Source organism: Corvus cornix, chromosome Z (genome assembly GCF_000738735.6).
Source record: "Corvus cornix cornix isolate S_Up_H32 chromosome Z, ASM73873v5, whole genome shotgun sequence".
Lineage (NCBI taxonomy): Eukaryota > Metazoa > Chordata > Aves > Passeriformes > Corvidae > Corvus > Corvus cornix.
Window position 1 is genome coordinate 61,708,836 of NC_046357.1, and position 20,533 is coordinate 61,729,368.

The 20,533-nt window shown below is 37.9% G+C and overlaps 1 protein-coding gene across 48 annotated transcripts in view; it reads left to right on the forward strand.

The window, feature by feature from the left end:
• Positions 1-20,533, forward strand: part of PTPRD (protein tyrosine phosphatase receptor type D) — a 1,187,151-nt gene that overhangs the window by 962,967 nt on the left and 203,651 nt on the right. For all 48 annotated transcript variants that reach the window (XM_039567532.1, XM_010392896.4, XM_039567544.1 and 45 more), the window contains one exon: positions 2,290-2,431. In XM_039567532.1, the coding sequence (XP_039423466.1) occupies positions 2,290-2,431 (142 nt within the window). The remainder of the gene's footprint in view (positions 1-2,289; positions 2,432-20,533) is intronic.

The window sequence follows — 20,533 nt, forward strand, 5'->3', positions numbered from 1 at the left end:
TTCACCTGGACACCTGTCTTCATATAGTAAATACAGCTGGAAAGGACTCTAGTGGTCTATCTGATCCACATGCTTTCCCTGGGATGCTGGGGGTTACTTTTTTACTATTCAATAAACTTGGACAGTCTCCTGCAGGGTTTCATGAAACTTGTCCTGATTATTTGTCCGCCATGTGAAAGCAGAACTCTTTTGCTGGAACTTCATGTACATAGCAACTGGGGAACAAATAATTTATTTCCTCTCTCTTGACTGCTTATATATTTGAACACTATGGTCATTGAATGTTCTTGCTCACCAGCTAATTCTCACAAGTTAATGAAAATAGTAGTGAGAACTAGACATTGCTTCTGAAATTAAAATCTACAGTAAGACCTTGTGGGTCTTCTCTGTTAATCTTTCAGCTTTTATTTATATTGCAGATATAGACTCTAAACCCTTTTTTTCTCCTCTTCCTTCAAATTAATTAAAATAATAGGAATTATAAAAATATGCTTTAAGTTTCTAAGAAGTCTTTTAAGAGAACTTAAAAAGGAACAGAAAAGGGAAAAATAAAAGTTAAAAATTACATCATTCTACTCTGTTCAAGACTGCTTTTATTAAAAAATCTCTGTCATAAAAAAACCAAAATCTCATTCAGTAGATGGGGAAGAGTTAGGAATTAACTAGCTGTGATATGCAGGAAAGGGGAGAACGGATCACATGAAAAATAAATTCCTTTTATGATACATATTTTTGAGACATCAGACTTGATACTTAATCTCTGCAATATTGCCCAATCCAATCTACTGCAGTTGTTTTCCTTGGCTGTCCAGATAAATTTATTCAGCATCCGGGTTGAAACAATAGCAATTATTCTTTTTTAAGTATGTTTGTGAGTATTCGGATCCTGTGCTCTCATTTTTTATCTATAAATTGTTAGTCTGACTGCTTAAAGACTGTGAAATGTTTCTCTCCCTCATAAATGTCAATTTATCAAGAATTCTAGTTTTTCCTTTAATTGTGCTAATATCAGGTAGATATTTTTGTGTTGTCTAGATTTGCTTAAGGCAATGGCTTTACTGAAAGAACAAGAAAAAGTAATATATCCTGTGGGCTATGAAACAAATTTATTATCAAAAAAATCCAGGGTTTTTATCTTATTTTCACCTCTCCCAATGCTAAGCAGAAACTGATCAATTCCTGCAATGAAAACAGTAAGATACAGGGGATATTTATCATCATTTCCAACCCTGGACTTTATATCTCTCTTATTCTCAACATGTACAGAGATCTCGTAGGTTGCTTGTGTGTAAATTAGACAGAAAGAGAAAACCAGATGTGCAGATAGGCATATATGTAAATTGCTTTGTGCATATGTATATAGATTATGGTCAGATATTAATTATTTTGTAGAGAAAAACAAAATAAAAAATTGACTGTCCTTTCTTTGTAAGTGCCATTTACCTGATGGTAATACTGATATCTCTCAGCAATTTTTTAAATTTCTTTTTTAAAAGTAGATTAAATAGATTACTGCTATTAGTTATTAAGAAAGCTTTCTCAGTACCTACAGAGTGTTGCAGTACTCACCAATATTTTAGGTGATTCTGACTGCAGGTCAAGAAGGAAATAAGATCTTTTCAGTGAATTTTCTCATATAAAAGTTATTACTTCTTGAGTGAATACTGCAGGTTTAAAACTAAATCTTACTAGTTTAGCCTTATTATTTAGTCTCTTAAATGGTCAGTTTGTTGGATAAATGGACTTATGTTCTGTGGGTTAAATACAAAGCTAAACTGAGTCCTTCTGTTTGGTTCAGGAATTGCAGACAGTTTTTAACTTAGGAGCCAAATGAGTGAGTGAGCTGCAGTCTGCGAGTAGAGGGGGAATATAGCTGGCAGCAGTTAAAATGAATGTAACTGGCATTTGAAGGTAGAGTACTTTAGCTAAGAGAATGGAGAGGTATTGGTGGTGGACTTCAGAATAAGAGAGCATTAAGTTACAGACTTGTTTCTTACAGCCTTTGTTCACTGGGTTGTTTTGTTTTGTTTGTTCATTTGTTTTTTGTCCTGTATTTCTTGAAGCTATATTAAAGTGGCCACTGAATACTCACTGAACAGAAATGTATGTTCCAAAGTGTTGCCTTTTAAACATTTTCCCATATCACTGGGATTTTTCATGGTATACGAATTTGAAAAGTTAACCTATCTTCGGTGACTTGAATAACAGCAGGCCACTGTTCATGAACAGATCAGCTGAGGGATAGGTATTTGTAACAACATCTGTGACAGCTTTTGTTTCCTTTTATAGGTAATAGAGTTTGATGATGGATCTGGATCAGTTCTCAGAATACAACCACTGCGCACACCACGAGATGAAGCTATTTATGAGTGTGTGGCTTCCAACAGTGTTGGTGAAATAAGTGTGTCCACAAGACTCACTGTTTTACGTGGTAAGTTCTTTCTAAACATAACTAATTTACTTCATAGCACTCGAAGTACTACACTGTTGTAAAATAGAGGATTCTCTCTGGCAAAATTAAATACAGTTCTTTACAAAAGGACCTTACTATCGTCCTGATGCTCTTCATTATAAACTTCTTTACGTAATACTTGGCTATTACATTTGTGACTTTTGACCATAAAATTGTAATGTGAGTATGTGGGGTATGACAGATCAGAGTAAAGAAAAGAAGTAAGAAATAAGTGAAACAGTAGTGCCACACACAACAGGTTATTGTATCAATTACTACTCAAGACAACCACTTTATGAATGCATTTGTTCACATTTTAGTGCTGCCCTGAGTAGCTTAGCTTTGTCCAATCAGCATTTACACAGAAATTTGTTCAATTAACAGTGGTTTTGAAAAGTTGCGTGAATGGTTTTTAGATGAGGTTAAGCTGCTGCAAAATTTCCCCCACAAGATAAAAAAGGTGAAGGCTTCTTCCACATCAAATATATGTCACCTGAGCTGTATTACTTCAATAAGAAGTTTTTGAAAACAGTAAAGGAAAAATTCATTTTTTCTACTTGTTCAGGGGTGAGGATATTAATGTACTGCCAAGTCTACTGTCTAGATAATACTCAGGGGAGAAAATACTAGTAGTCAAATGATCTGAACATTTTATTTTGTCACCTGTAAGTGAATAGACACTGGATTTGGAGACACTTCATGAAATATCACACTCTTCAGTTTGCAGGGCTGGTTTTATGACTGGAGATTACTGTCTTGTATTTTGATATTACATGGCATTACAAGGCTAGCAGAATTACTAGGTGCCTGTTTATAGGAACGGAAGATGATTAAACAGCTTTACAGAATTTAGAGGAAAATTTGCGGAATGTGTAATTGCAATATGTTTTTTTCTTAGTCCTCTATCCCAAGCAATATAGGCTGACAAGAAGGTTTCTTTTCTCCTGTTACTCCCTGAAGTTGGATTTTTACTAGAAAAAAAAATTCTATAATTTTATTAGCTATTTTAATCATTACAGACAGTCCTGACATTAACATTGGCGACAACTAGTAACACTGTGTGCATATATATCAGATAATAACTCTAAGGACATACATATTTTTTTCTTAGAGGAAGTGTGATGTAAGGAAACCTTTTCAATATTTAAAGTTCTTATCTCTAATGCCATGATTGTTCCTTGTATTATCTTTTAAAAATTCTTCCCAGTCTAGCCAATGGAAATGGGAATATTGATTGATGTTTTAACAGCACCATGGACCTGTTCTTAACTCCTAAGATAAGGTTTTCCCTTTATTAACTGATAGGAGCACTTTTCATGTACAGCTTCCACATTGTTGAACATAAGATGACATTTTTATATTCCATTAAAAGTTTTGCAAATTAAAGGGAGATGGGGAAGAGGAGCAGGGAAAAGTAAAAAAATTGTGTGGAAACTCAGGTGGAAACTATTCTTTGTCTTCATAGTTTCTTGAAATGTATTTACAAGACTACTGGTCAAGAAATGTGCATGCATGTGTTCTGAAAGAGAGTGCTCTAAACTGCAGTTCTCATTTTGGGTTTTGTAGAGAAGTAACAACTCTCGTATCTCTCTACCAAGAACCACAGCAGTTGAAAAAGGCAGAGGGGGTCTCTGCACGTCAAAACTGACAGACTGTACCATGTGGTCTGTTTCTTTGCTAGTCCCATTGATTATTTAATCAATTTCTTTTAAGGCATATGTAGCTTTGCTGCCTATCTTTTGCTCTATAGTAAGAGCAGTAATAGTGGCTCAGTGCCTACTTCAGACAACACTAGTATTGCATTCTATTTTAAAAGTAATACATAATGATATGCATATGCAAATGACTAATGAAGAAGACATGATTGGTTATGAAGTTAAAATTGAAATAAATTTCATTTTTAATTAATTTTTTTTAATTAAAACCAATGAAATGTAAAGATTGAGCATTGTATCCAACCATAATACATATGGCTTTTGCAACTGCTAAAATATATTTGCCCCAGGAGTAGATTTATGGATTTAATATGAAACTGGGAATGTACGAGAACTCATGAACATACTGTGACTGTGGATTTAGATAAAGGGGTAATGTCAGAGAAAGCAAGGAGCCTGCAGAGAAACAGGGCATTATAAGGAAGTTTTGGTGGGGTTAAAATTTCGAATTGCTAAAAATACAGTAGTTTGCTGTATTACTTCCCAAGACACGGCATAATTCATTGCTAAGGGCATTAGCCTGGAAGATAATTCTATTATTGCAAAGCCTCTACTTTGCAAACTTACACAAATCTTCACGTTGTACAGTCTGCAGCAGTAGCATTGTGGGAAAACACTCCATTGATGGTAAAGAGTGCCTCTGTGCCCCACATAGCTGCTGTAGGAATAAATACGTTACAGATGTGAACAGGAATTAACTAGATTTAATGAAATACAAAACAAAGTAGAGTGAGTCGGATCTGTGTTTGCTTATGCTTTATTCATCCCTGTGGTATATATGTGACTTTGGATTGCAGAAGATGCCTATATAACTTTCATATGTTCTTCTAATTGTTCTGCAATGGTTCTATCACAGACTCAGCTTTGCATTTGTGCCTCTTGCAAATGTTACCCAGAGGAGGAAGTCAGAGTTTACTCACAATTCAACCCACAAGTATTGCAACCCTGATATGGAATATCAGTGAAATCAGGGTAATTCCAGGAGCCAAAGTGTCTACCTGTATTCATTTTGTTTGACTGTTTGTTTCACAAATCCCACCTTAACTGCTACAAATCATTTCCGCAGCATGGAACAGCAACATTTTTGCTGATATGTCCATGCCTTTACTGCTAAATTTGTCAGTTTTTCTATCTGTGGCAGGGTAGAGTAACTGTAGTTCATGCATTACAGATACCACCGTGTTTTGTTAGGTTCCTATACTATGACCAATTCATAGTATTTGGGCCTCAAATAATTATGAATATAAATAAATTTTTAGCTTCTAGGTTTTAGAAGTTTACAGTGTGAGAAGGAAGAAGAGCAGAAAAGGCATCTACAGATGATAACATTTCAAGGCCTTACCAGAGACAAAATATTGGATCCTTTTTTCTGTTACTGGAGTAAATCAGGAAAAATTCCAGGCTAAACTTGCACTTGTTAGGCTGAATATTGTGAGAGTCTGGACCAAGAATGAATGTCTGAGATAATTGGAAACTGCTTTTTATTTTCTTCATATAAGGAAGTTGGCTGCTTTCCAGGACAGATTCACCCATATGAAAACGTTGAATTTGAAGGGAAACAAGGCTTGAAAAGAGAAGTCTGGAAGTTGCCTTTCAGACAAGAGGAGTCCATGCTATTTATTTTGGGGGTCTTTGTTTTGAAAGTTTGTGTTGAGAACCGTATGAATGGACCAATGCTTTGATTCTTTTATTTATCAGTGCTTAATACATGTGCCTTTCTGGCCAAGAATATCAGTGGTGTCCTGGGGGACATTAGGAAGAGCCTAATGTCGAGGGAGGTGATCTCTACTCAGCCCTGGTGAGGCCACGTCCAGAGTGCTGTGTCCAGTTCTGGGCTTCTCAGCACAAGAGAGACATGGAGCTGCTGGAGCGAGTCCAACAAGATCTACGAAGATAAGGAGGGGACTGGAGCATCTCTTGTGTGAGGAAAGGCTTAGGGAAATTGTCATATTTTAGCCTGGAGAAGAGACGACTGAAAGGGAATCTTACCAATGTCTGTAAGTAACTGAAAGGAAAGTGCAAAGAAGGTGGACTAAGCTCTTCTCAGTGGTGCCAAGCAAGAGGACAAGAGGCAACAGGAAGGAAAACTGATGCACAGGAAGTTCCATCTGAATATGAGGAAGAACTGCTTTACTGTGCAGGTTAACTGTGCACTGCAACAGATTGCTCAGAGATGCTGTGGAGTCTCCCTCACTGGGGATACTCAAGAACTGTCTGGATGCAGTCCTGAGCATGGTGCTCTCAGCTGACCCTGCTTGAGCAGGGAGGTTGGACCAGATGATCCCACTGTGGTCCCTTTCAACCCTGCCTATTCTGTGATCCATGTATAAGCAATAAAAAGCAATAAAGTGTAGGATCTTCCTACATTCCACAGACATTAGAGATGAAATAGCTTCCCTTTTATTGTCCATTCATTTAATGTTAAAGCCACCTAAATCTGTTTTTAGGTCTTGCAAATGGTGGATATCAAACATTTTCCTTGGTTGTAGAACAAGGGTTATAGTGTCATATACAAGTCTATAAATTGTTCGGGAAGGGGGAAGTAAGTGCTTCCTTCTAGTAAAGAAATCAGCAACAATTCTATTCAGTTAATTTTTAGGAACCCCACTTCTCATTTTTAAAATGTTTTTTTATTGTTATTCCTTTATAAAGTTTTTTCGAGGCCATGAGGACATCAAGAAACCTTAGCTCCAGCTGCTACTAAGGTATATGATTGAAGCACAGAAGTGTGCAGGTTTTAAGTAAGGATGTGGAGCACAATACCTATGTATATTCTAATGTTGCTCCTGTTTGCTCTGTTTTTCTTGTTGTCTGGAAAGTAGAGAGACTACAACAGGGCATTTGTGCAGAAGGCAGTTTGTTTGTCTTGACCCACAATTTTCTCTTACTGTTGTTGATTACGTTGATACTCTGCTTTACAAAAATACTGACATACAGCATTGGTGTACCACAGGCAGTATGTAAGGCTGAAAGTAAAATAACTAGGCTAGTTTATTCCTTCTTATATTATTAAAAATTAATTGATTCAATATCAAACATTCACTGCTGCATAAAATGAAATTTTAAAAAAGGGAAATATTTACTGTACTGTGTTTCTCTGTCCATTTTTACATACAGATATTGAGGTAATTATGAGAGATTATTTTTATTAGACTCTCAGAAGTGCACAGCATTTCCACATTAAAACAAAAAACAACACCAAAACTAAACAAAACCAAACAAACAAACAAAAAAGACCCCAAAACTATTCCAAATCAGAGATAATAAATTCAAGGTATTGCAGTTTTTGTTTCTGCTGCTAGCAATAGATTCAGTGATGATAGAAGCTCATTTCTGTATTTTCACTGTACCTGGTAGTACTGAAATGAGAAGGAACTATTTTGAAGTATTCTGTCATCTGGGACAGCTACCTTAGAGGGCAAAGAAATTAGACAAATGGAGTGGCACAGCTGTAATATTGGAAAATGTGCAGTGAGATGTCAATCATTTCTAGACAAATGGGAGGAAAGACTGTACATATTCTGGGTATTAGCTGCACAGTAGGAGAAATTTGCCACATTCCAGCTGGAACTGTATAAACGATGTACAGCAGTGTTTATCTGAAACTGCTGTGTAGTCACAGTGATTAATGCCAGGTGGTTGCTAGCAGGACAGGCTTTTGAAGGTAGAATGAAGGGAAACAAGGAAACCAAGAAAATACCTGTGCATGAGCTTAATACACTGGAGAGACATTTATCTCAATCATACCTTCCATGATAAGACTTTTGAAGAGCCAAAGGACTATCATTCCCCAAAACTTCCTGAACTTTCAGTGGTCATGCTATGCGTAGCACCTTGTGACCAGAACTAGCATGTTCATTACAGTCCTATTTTTATTAAGCCTCTTTTTGAAGAGGAACACTGTTGTTCCTGCTGAGGAAATGCTACTTTACAGTTTATGCTGCAAAGCCTCTCCTGGGTAGCTATGCAGGGAGGATTAAGGAACGAAACTCAGCTGCTTGACAATCACACAATAGGATTTTTTGAAATAGTGAAACAAAAGGAGAGGTGGCCAATACAACTTTAGCTTAAAAAACCCCTTACAGATAGTTACAGAATGGCATGCAGATTTCTTGGAATGGCTTATGAAATAGTACAGAATTAGAAACATTTATCTGTAATGTTATAAACAATTTGGAAATATTTTCTTTGGGTATGCAGATATTATTTTTGGCAAATAAATATCAGCCTTCCAAGTAGTACAGTTTTATATGCATAACAACTTATTGATCTTTATAAGGATGAGGTGATGACATTTAACTAGTCGCCAGAAAAGGATGCAAAAGAATAATGAAATACATGTCTCATTCCATAGCTGACTTCAAAGGTACTGTGTGTTTAATTTCTGTGAAGTACAAGCATGTACATGGTAGTGGTTTAGAAAGTACTGCACCTTGTAAATTTTGTAACAATGAGTAAACATTCAAGCGTCTATTACTGTAAATACATGGTGCAGGGTATTGAGTTCAGCTTTTGTATCAGTTCAGCTTTTTGTAGGGTGTATGCACTTGAGCGTGCTGATTTAACAGGTATCTATTGTTGACTTCTGTGCGGTTCTTCTATTTAATTGTAATAATTTAATATATATGAAAATTATTGAATAACTGCTATAAGTATTGTAAGCAGTTTTTCACCTAGTGGTTTTTATGGTTAATACTTTTTTTTTAGTATTTCCATTCAGGTGCCTGTATGCAAAGTTTATCAAATACATTTTTTTCAATCAGGGAATATTTTGTTTCCTTTTTTTCCTTAGTTTGAATTTTACAAATCTTCCCTTCTCTTGCACACCATTATGTTATAAATAGCCTACTACAGTCATGAATTTAAAGCTATACATTAGAAAGCTTCTTGCAAAAATTAGAGATGTCGCTTTAGAAAATCAGTGAAACAGCAGTCCCAGATTTCTTGATTATCATTGTAAGTTCCTGTAGTCAAAACTTCCAGAGATTAGTTACTTTGGAAAATCAAGAGTAGGCTGCTCAACTTAGAAGGTCTTTAAAGATGTCTTAAGAAGACATCCACAGATACCAGATTTTTTTGAGAAATCTGTCCTAACTTTTTCCCTACAGTTTTTTACTGGTGAAATTTAATTCAGCTCTTTGTCATCCTACATATTCTTTTAAGATCATTGATTGTTCATTAGTATTTGCTAGATCAATATACATGGAAAAAGTTTTCCTGCTGCCAGCTTGCAATACCATCTATCATGTCTTTGCAAAGGCTTATTTTACTTTCTTCTAGTTCTCAATGAATTTCACGTGAATTTCATCCAGCCAAAATTCTGTTTTACATAAAATGCTGTAAAGTTACCCAGTTCACTTTCACATACTTGTGTATAGGATTAATTTTATGAAATTTTGGCAGTAGTAGAAAATTACTTATGCCGTACCTTTTTGCAGCAGTATGATGTTCCTAAGAGAGAAACATCGGCTTCAAATCAGTAATATGGCTAGACTATATCATATTTGTACTTTTTATGTATATCCATGAAAGAAAATAAACTTATGGATGGATAGATAGATAGATAGATAGATGTCTCACAGTTGTGATCTAAGAAGAGAAACTGAAATAACGCTGGACAAAAGCAGAACAGCTCTGTTTAGCTTGAAAGAATTCTTCATTGACAGTTTTGGCTAAGAATGTACACCTGTTAAATACTTTCAGACAACAGCTAAGTGACTAATTTTAGCCGGACCCCCATTTGGGTATTCCCATTCTGCTATCTAATGACTACATATAGAGTTATAAGCATTTTTCATATCCAGAGTGAGTATATGCTGGCTGCTTGGAGAACACAAGAAACTACGCCATGCTGAGCATAAAAATTTTAAAACACATCTGTTTTATACTCTTTTTTTCCCACTCATTGATAACCTGTGATGATTCAATCCTTTTTCCCACACAGTCATCCTGACATCATCAGAAATCTGTCAGAAACAAATGATAGTAAGAACGGAAAAGGAAGTAGTAGGGGGAGGAGTAATATGTCTCCTACCAGTCTGTCCTTGCAGAATCAGTATTAGGTGATGTAAGCTCAGAACTAAAACATGAAATACCCTAACTCTGAAGAGCCATGACCTGCTATATCCAATAAGGAGCCATTGTGATCTGGTTCTTTAAAGACCCAGATAGAAGCAGCATACTGATGTGATGTTAAAAATTATCTTTACAAGAAATGGTGGATCATTACTATGTATTAAACTGTTAGCTGTTCTGAACGTGGAAAGCAAGGGCGGGGGGAAGGAGGTGTGTGTGTGTTATACTTCTGTGCTATAATTTTGATATTTTGTAGTGTTATATGTCTGGTTTTATACATACAAAATTTATTTGCTTCTATTTTCTGCCTGGATGTAATATAGCTCAATTTAAATAAAACTGTCATTCAAATTTGCATTGTGGGTCTTTTTAGCTACTTATGAAATGGTGGGCCATTTGTCTTTTTTAATTAGTAAAAAGAAAAAGTGCAAAATATTTTTTCACACACCAAGAATTCTTAGAATACAGTCACTTATCCTGGTCTTAGTTGTTATGCATGGATTTAAGGCCTTTGACCTTGTGTAGAGTGCTTTTGGCTCAGTACCAGATGTTAAGATTGTGCAGGTTTTCATTGCTCAGTGGCCTATACACACTATCTCAAGTGAAGCCAACGAAATAATGAAATCTAATGCAGTTAATCAAATGTCGTGTTTCATGTTGTTTGTGTAACCTGTGGCCTCAATTTTGGACGCATTTTATGTATCTGTATGTCCTCTCACTTAACAACTCTTGTGATATGAATTAGCAGTGCAATTGTTAAAGTTGTACAACACTGAAGTAAGATTGATAGAAGAATTCTAGGGATTTTTTTTCATGTCATTATCTCATATTGATTTTAAAAAGTAGTGTAATTCTAGGGATTTTCTGTTTAAGGAGAGGATATGCTGATTAGTTGCTCAACCCCTGACAATGTCATCATATCTGTAAGGAACCCAGTGGTATTAGCCGCTTGATAGTTTCAATTTAATTGTTATCACAGCAAATCATCATATGTGATGTCTAATATAGCATAATAAAACCAAGGCAATTACTAGAAAAAGGCATTTATTCATATAGTAGGCTTTTCTTCATTCTTCCAGGCTAGCCATTTCTGTGAACACTTGTGTCTTATCAAGTGTACCATTAGGGTGACAGAAACGTTTGATAAAATGTAGGATGTGTTTGACACTAGTGTACTGAAGTGATAGTAAGATTAAATACATTTTAATGTAATGAGTGCTAATCTTCAAAGACAGAAAAAGCCTAGTAAGAATGCTTTTTCCCATATATCTGAAAAAGTAATTTAGAAATTAGAGAAAGCTTATGTAATACTTCAGCTTGTGTAGCCTGGCACTAGGTCATAAAATAGTATTTATTACTGTAATTCTTAAGTTTTCAAGGATTTGACATAGGAAGCAAAAACTAAAATGAAGAACACATATGAAAGTATTCAAAATATTTACAACAAACATACAAATATTAAAAGGAAGATGAAATTCAATAGACCTTGTCAAAACAAAAATATTTTGTTTATTAGAACTAGTAATGAAACAATTCTGAAGCAGTGACTTTAAGTTGATGCCACAAAGGAGAGGAGGTTTTGTTGCATTAGTATGGTAGGAGATTGAAAGAACTGTGATTTAAGTGGCTCTATGGAGGGAGGGAGAAACTTATGAATACTCTAAGGCTTAGACAGGATATAAAATCCTGTAATAATATATGTAACTTCCAGTATTTTCAGTGCTTGCTTTAAACTGATGTAAAGTTCTGCACCTGGTTTACGACTGTTCTATTTATCTTCATAGCAAGATGCAGCAAGTACCGTCTTGCTACTAGTTCAGTAGCAAAGGAAATTTCTTTGTCTTCACTTAAAAATGAATAAAACATGCAAAATTGTGTCTTGTGTTCACAGTGATTTAAATTATTCTATTAAAATGATTTACTGTTACAAAGAATCTACCGTGAGGTAAGATGTTAGATAGTAATACTAGCATTTTAGCACTTTTGTGTAGATTGAATGCATCTGGTGACCTACAGTGCCAGTGCATGCTTAATATGACAACAGCAAAACAAAATAATGAGGTAATTCTTCAAGTGGAAACACTTCAGTAAGCTTTTCAGTCAAATACGGTCAAAAAGCACTGATTAGAGCCAGGTGTTTCATTATGACATTAAGTGCACCTGAATCTTGGCTTATGACACTGTGGTCTTTCATAAAACTGATGTATTTCAGGGTAATTTAACAATGCATATGTGAATTGTTTTTATTATCTGAATTATTTTTATTATCATTACTGCATGACCCCTTTCCATCTTGGGAGTCTGGGAAGGTCCCTGCTGACTGGAAACTAGCCAATATTATTGAATTTACATGAAGGGTGTGCGGGAGGACCCAGGAAACTACAAATTTGATAGTTCTAGCCTCAGCTCCCAGAGAGGATTGTATTGGGTACTTCTGAAAGGCATTTAAAGAACAATGCAGTCAACATTGGTTCACAAAGGTGATTCACAAAGACCATGTTTAACTAATTCTGTATCCATCTGTGATATCCTCCTAGTGGATAAAGGGAAGGCAGTGGATGGGTCTTTTTTGGATTTTAGTGAGGCTCTGCCTCACAGCATCCTTCTGGAAAATGTTGTCCAGTTGTGGGATGAGAGTTTCACAATGCACTGAGTGAAGAACTGGGTGAATGGCAGATCTGAAAGGGTTGTGGTAAGTGGGGCTGTATCTGGCTCGCAGCCACTTACCATTGGTGCTCCTCATGGATCAGTTTTAGGGTCAGTCCTGTTCAAAATACATATCCATTATCTGCCTATGTGAGAATGCACCTTTTTGTATCAGCAAGCTTGCTGATGATACAAAACTGGGAGGTGCTGTTGACTCTTGCAGGATGACCTTGCAGACTGTTCCAGGTGGACTAAAACATTGGGCAAAGATTAATGACATGAAATTTAAGTTCAAATGCCAAATTCTGCACAAGATCAAGCTGGGGGAGGAGTGACTGAATAGCAGCTTTTCAGAAAGGGATCTGAGGGTGTTGGTTGACATTAAAGTCAACGTTGAGTCAGCTCTGCCAGCCAGGAGGGCAGACTGCATCCTGGGGTACATCAGACACAGCATCGCCAGCCAGTCCAAAGAGGTGATTGTCCCACTTTATTCAGCATTAGTGTGGCCTCACCTTGAGTGCTGGGTGCACTGCTGGGCTCCACAATTCATAAAAGATGTGAAGGTCCTTGAATGCATCCAAAGCAGGGCAGCAAACCTGGGGAAAGGACTTGAAGCCACGTCCTCTGAGGAGCAGCTAAGGACTTTGGGCTGCTGTAGTTTAAAGTAAAGGAGGCTAAGACCTTACTGCTCTCTGCAGCTTCCCAAGGTGAGGAAGCAAGAGGAAGATGCTGATGCATATCTGATATCTAGTGACAAGACGCATGGGAATGGTTCTAAGTGGCATCAAGGGAGATTCAGGCTGAAGCTGAACCTCAGAAAGTATTTCTGTAGCAAGACAGAGGTCAATCCCTGGAACAGGCCTCCTGGAGAGACGATTGATGCCCAAAGCCTGTCAGTCAATGGATAATGCCATTAACACTTGCTTAGCTTTTGGTCAGCCCTGAAGTGGTTGGGCAGTTGAATCGTTGGAGATCACTTCCAAATGAAATATTCTATTCTTTTCTTAATTATAATATTTACATATTATGTATTATATAATGCTAAATTATAATAAATATTCTATACATTAATTAGAACAAAGATTATTTAAAGAAGAATGCTAAAAAATTTAGCTTCACAAATCCCTTGGTCTTCAATCAGTACAAGCTCTTCTTCTGAACATAAAAGCATCTTGTTCTTTCTGTGCTCATTCATATTCCCAGCCTTTCAAAAAAAAACTGTATTGGAGCATTACAGCCACATTTTTGCATCCTGTCTAACTTGACTAAGTACCGTTCTTCATTACAGTGAATATTCTTGTAAAGAAATACATTTTTTATGATCACTATTATGAACAGCAGTTAAAAAGTACATTTTTTTCAATAACTTGAAATTCAGTGTGCCTAGCTTAGTACCAAGCTGAAAAGCTCATCTTAGCTCCCATATACTCCATTGTTTCACCTGTTGCACTGCCATGTTTTCACTAGGCCTGTAATTTATTTTCATAAAATATATCATCTTGTCTTAAATGGCATTATCAGCCTAGCTGCTAAGATAAACAAATCTGTATAGACAACCTCTATCGTAATGTTCTCACAGAGATTTATTTGGGTTTTGGCTGTATAGATAAGGAAGTAGGCTATCTGGGAAACCCTCTTCATTATACCTGCAGCAAAGAGACTTCGAAAGAAAGCAAATTGAGAGGATGAAAAGTTGCCAGGTTGTTTTTTTTTTTTTGCAAAAAGCTACTGTCACTTAGAACTTGATTTATGGCAAGAAGATGAAGCCAAGTGCGGAAAAGCCATTAGTAAGCCCAAAAGCAATTATTTTTTGTTGTTCTGTGTTACATATAGTAGATAGAGGTTTGAATTTAGAATATGTTGAAGTCAGTGAGAAAAAGGTCTTCTTTGCTGGACTTCAGTTGAGTCAAATCTTGGGTTTGGTCATTAGTTACAAAAAGTCAAAACCACAAAATGCAAGTTGAAAAACTTCTAATTTCATTAACATTTTTCAAACCTGGAAACCTAAATTTAATCTTACTTGTAGTTCCTGTGATGGTACTGAGCACTTCTTGTTTCTAAGGATACTTACATACCTCAAAAAATCTGTTTGTTTGTTGGGGTGTTTTTTGCTTAAGTTCTGAAACAGAAGGGTGAAGGGAGAGTGATGTTTGTTGTTTAATGAGTGGTCTATCCTTAAATGACTGTGTAAGTAGACATTCTTAAATGTGGCCTCATTTTCACATGAATGTCCCATTCTGAATGTACCATTTGGTTCCAGCAAGATCCTCCAGGATCTTTGGGGTTCAGGAATCTACGTGGTTTTGGCACTAACGCTGCCTGATAACCCATGAGAGACAATTTTAAAAAATAGATTAATTTTTCAAATAAATGTTATGTACATTTGAAACTGCTCCCCTTATGAAAATGTAGGAAGCTATGCCTGTGGTATCTATTGCAGTTTCTTTCTAATGAGTGAGTCAAATAAACCAGGTGATGTTTCAAATATTTTATCATGAGTGTCCTTTATTCATAGAACAGAGAATATGCTGAGTAGAAAAGGACCCCTCAGGATCATCTAGTCCAACTTCTGGCACTGCACAGGACAGCCCCAAGAGTCACATCATGTGCCTTCTTGAACTCTGTCAGGCTTGGTGCTGTGACCGCTTCCATGGGGAGCCTGTTCCAATAACCAGCCACCCTCTGGGTGAATATTCCTGATAGCCAACCTAAACCTCCTCTGACACAGCTCCCGGCCATTCCCTCTGGTCCTGTTACTGTCACCACAGAAAAAAAATCAGTGCCTGCCCCTGCTCTTCCCTTCATGAGGAAGTTGCAGACTGCAGCGAGATCTCCCCTCAGTCTCTTCTTCTCTAGGCTTGAACAGACCAAGTGACCTCAGCCACTCCTTGTAAGGCTTCCTCTCCAGACCCTTCACCATCCTTGTGGTCCTCCTTTGGACACTCTGCAATAGCTTTAAAATTTTCTTATATTATGTTGCCTAAAACTGCCCCCAGCACTGGAGGTGAGGCTGCCCCAGAGCAGAGCAGAGCAGGACAATCCCCTCCCTTGCCTGGCTGGTGATGCTGTGCCTGATGCCCCCCAGGACATGGTTGGCCCTCCTGTTTATCAGGGCACTGCTGCTCTCCAGCCTCTTGTTCCCCAGTCTGTCCGTACACCCAGGGTTGTCCTGTCCCAGATGCAGAATCTTTTCCTTTTTGAACTTCAGGCCCCATAGATTTATAGGGATCCAGCTCGAGCAGCAGATCCCACATAATTTCAGGGCCAACTGGAATTTTATCATTCTTGGAATCATGGTCTTCCAGTTTAGGAGGTGTTAAAGGGGAAGGCAAAGAATGCATTAAACCTTGGACTTGTCCATGTCTGTGTTTGTGAGGTAACCATCCTCATCTTGTAATGGGCTAATGTTATTCCTACACTGCTTTTTGCCATTAACATGTTTGAAAAAAACCTCTTTTTATTGCTCCCACCATTCTGTCCAGTTTCAACTCCAGTTGAGCTTTGGTTGCAGAGTTTTTTCCCTACAGTGGTGAGCAACATCTCTGTATTCTTCCTGTGTCCCCATACCTTGCTTCTACTGGGCACACATCTTCCTTTTTCTCCTTATTTCCAGAAGATCCATGTTCAGTCAAGCTGGCCTTCTGCCTCACCTGCTTGGCTTCCAGCATTTGGGAATTGCCTGCTCCTGTGCCCTTAGAAGGTGATCTTTAAAAAATGACCAGCACTGATGGACCCCAACACCTGCAAAAAGATTTTTCCCAGGCGACTTTACTCACTCATTCCTGGGCACCTTGAAGTCTGCACTCCTTATTTCCAGAGTTGAGGTTTTGCTGGCACTTTTCCTTGTATAAACTAAGATTTTAAACTTGATCGCTCTGTGGTCACTGTGGCCAAGACGGCTGCCAGTCTCCACTTTGCTCACAAGATCCTCTCTGTTGACAAGCAGGAGATCATAGAGGGCATCTGAGTCAGCTCCCTTAGGACCTGCTCATAAAGTTGTCATCCAGGTTTCTGAGGAATCTTCTGGAAAGGGTTGTACCAGCTGTGTTATGCTCCCAGTTGATTTCTGGCAAGTTGAAGTCCCCCATAAGGACAAGGGCAGTTGGCTTGGAAGTATCCCTTAGGTCCTCCAACAGGTTATTCATTTGCATCATCGTCTTGGCTGGGAGGGCTATAGTATACTCCCTAGATGACATCTGAATGAATTTTTTGCCCCTTGATTCATACCCAGAGGCTCTCAATTGTGCCACTGCTGACTGTGAACTCCATACATTCCCTTCTATGCCATACAGTGCCACTGCTCTGCCTCTTCTCCCTGCCCATCTGTCCTGAAGAGCCTGTAACCCATCCAACAGGGCGCTGTAGTCACAGGACGCATCCCCCTGGTTTTCACTTATGTCAATGATGTCAAATCTGTGGGTCTGGGTCAAGCTCATCTTGTTTGTTCCTCATGCTACGTGCATTAGTGTAGAAACATCTCAGGTGTGCTACACCTGTAGCCAGCACCTCCTGAAGCTGCTGGAAAGATCCCATTAGTGCTTGTTTCCTTAAGTTTTGTCACATCATCCCACTGTTCATCACTGGCAAGCCTGGGTTGGTCCCTTTCCAAGCTATCAAATCTCTATCAACAAGTCCTGCTAGCTCCTGTGCTAGAACCCTTTTTCCCCTCTGAGAAGGGTGCATCCCATCAGATGTAAGTAAACCAGGTGTTAAATAGATCACCTCATGGTGAAAAATCCCAATTTTTTTCCAATTACACAAGCCTCAGAGTCTCATATTGATGGATGTGCCTATTCCTATCAATATTATTCCTTGTTACCAGAAGGATCGAGGAAATCACTAGCTATGCTCCTGAACCTTCAACCAGTCATTCCAAGGCCCTAAGTCTCTTTTGTTTGCTCTCGGACTTCTCTTAGTTGTTTTTTCACTGCAGGCTTGAACACCCAGTAAAGGATAGTAATCAGAGGGCGTTACTAGACTGGAGAGTTTTCCAGTAATGTCCCTTACCTAAGCTCCTGGGAGACTTCCCTGTGAGTTGAGTCCTGTCTGCAGATTGGGCCCTCTGTTCCTCTGAAAAGGAGGACAACTACCCTCCTTCTCCTCTTAACAGAGGAGGTTGTGATGCAGCTTACAGATGGTGTTGCTTTAGAAGGGACCCCTATCACAGAAGAAGCTTTGCCCACCTCATCAGTTGTGTGACTTTCTACTTCCAGGGCCTCATACTTGTTGTAGAAGGTGCCAGTCCTACCTGCCGAATTTTCCCATCAAGAGGGAGCTTTCCGGAAGTGGTGGTGAATGGTGCTGCATCCAGTTGGTGTCTGGTCACTAGTGGTATCTCCCAGGGATCAGTGTTAGGCCTAGTCCTGCTTAATATCTTTGTTGGTGCCCTGAATGAGGGGATTGAATCTACCATTAGCACACTTGCAGATGTCACAAGGTTGGGTTGGAGTGTCAGTCTGGTGGACAGCAGGAAGGCCCTGCAGAGGGTCCTGGAATGGCTAGAGAGATGGGCAGAGACAATGGCAGGAGGTTCAACAAGACCAGGTGCGGAGTCCTACACTTTGGCCACAACAACCTCAGGCAGCACTACAGACTTGGGACAGAGTGACTGGAGAGCTGCCCTGACAGAAAAGGACCTGGGTGAAGAGGAGGCTCAGGGGTAACCTTATCACTCTCTACAACTCCCTGAAAGGAGGCTGTAGCCAGGTGAGGGTTGGCCTCTTCTCTGGGGCAATCAGCAATAGGACAAGAGGACACAGTATTAAGCTGTGCCAGGGGAGGTTAAGGTTGGACATGGGAAATAAATTCTTCACAGAAAGGGCGATTAGATCTTGGAATGGGCTGCCCGGGGAAGTCACCGTTCTTGGAGGAAGGAGTGGACGTGGCACTTGGTGCTGTGGTCTAGGTAACATGGTGATGTTCGGTCATTGGTTGGACTTGATCTCAGAGGTCTTTTCCAACCTAGTTGATTCTGTGATTCTGTACATGCAATGACCTTCTTCCAGCCTTCATTTTCAACACGACCTTAGCACTTGCCAAATTACCTTGTGGGGTTCTGAGTCCATCTTCTCCACTACATTAATTTACTGAAACTGATTTTATCATGTGAGAAGAGAAGGGTGAAATAGTACATCAGTTGGTAAAAGTTAATTTAAGGTTGGATTTTTAGGCTAGAAATACAAAGAAGATAGAGCAGGTAAACTCATGAACAGTTTATTGCAGATTTCATATTAGAGAGCAGAGCAGAAGTAAAGGTAGAGCCTGAACATAACTAAGAACAGGTTAGCTTTATCTTCAGCTACTAATATAGTCTGTCTTATACTCTGATATCTGAAACATATGTCTAATTCTACTTTGCGGATAAGTCATCATGATTGGTCTGTTTTTCTTTTAGGTGAACTGGAAAAAGGAAGAAGAGTTTAGCAAGAATCCACAAATAAATTGTTTTTATTGGCTCTAAAATCATTATATTTCATTTACTTCTGCTTGTAAGAGGGAAACACACATACAGTCTCAGTAGCATAGTTATTTCCAGGTGCTCAGAAAATGTAAACATATATATTTGAAATAATAAGTTTAAAAATAAATTGACTGTTTTAATAATTAAAATTAAGGATTTTGGAGGTTTGATTTTGTAGAACTTCTGTTTTCTGGTGTTCTTTTTTTCCTCTTCATTAATAAATATTTATATATTTCAAAGAAACAGTGGTCAAATATTAAATACTGATAGTAGACCCATAGCGAAGTGGAAGTGTTCATATTTTGAAATACTACCAGAACAGTACTTAAAAGAATCTAGGAGTGGATGTCAGTGAACAGAATTTAAGTTATTCGAAGTCCAAAATAGTATACAGAAAGTTCATTTCATCTTAAGAAAGTGTTGCTAGACAAATTATTTTTATTACTCAAGAAATAAATACAAAAGCTTCAAAATCACTTTCTCCAGGTAGAAAAAAAATGGAAGTTCCTACACATTAAATATAATAGCATTTCTAAGGCAAATGAGGATAGGGAACTCTAGGGAAAAATACCTAATTTATTTCTCTTTTTTAAAAATTTAATATGGTCAAGCTATGAGTGCAGGTGGGATGCCTGTTACTGTACTTCTTTATGCTCAGGTTTTGTACATGAATTGTTTTTGGCAAGGATGCGGCAGAGCCTTATCAACAGAACTAGATTTGAAACACAATAGACACCCAATACCATGATGTTTTTAAATGGGCAATTTCTGTATTTAAATTCTTCTGTTCCAGTAAAGGCCAATATGACGAGGGGTACTCAATGGCAGAACTTGTTAGTCTAGCTAGTCTTCCCCTTGTTAGGGAAAAAGTTTCAATTCTTCAACACATTGTTTTATAACAATAATATAGGAATGGATAACAAACTTAAGTAAGTGCTTGAGCCTTGCTCTGGTTTTCCCATTTTTGCTGTTGATGGAATTGATTTGCCATAAATTTGCAGTAAATTGCCCACTCTTAGCATTACCTGCATTATAATGAATTTGTTAGGTGTGTGTTTTTTCCCCCTGATGTGGAAGCTAGATTTCTCTCAGTGCTTCTGTAGTTTTAGCATGTGTCAAATGATACAAGGTGGATGTCTAAAAAAGAGTTTTTAACTAGTAGAGAAAAAAGTTTCTGCTAAAGAA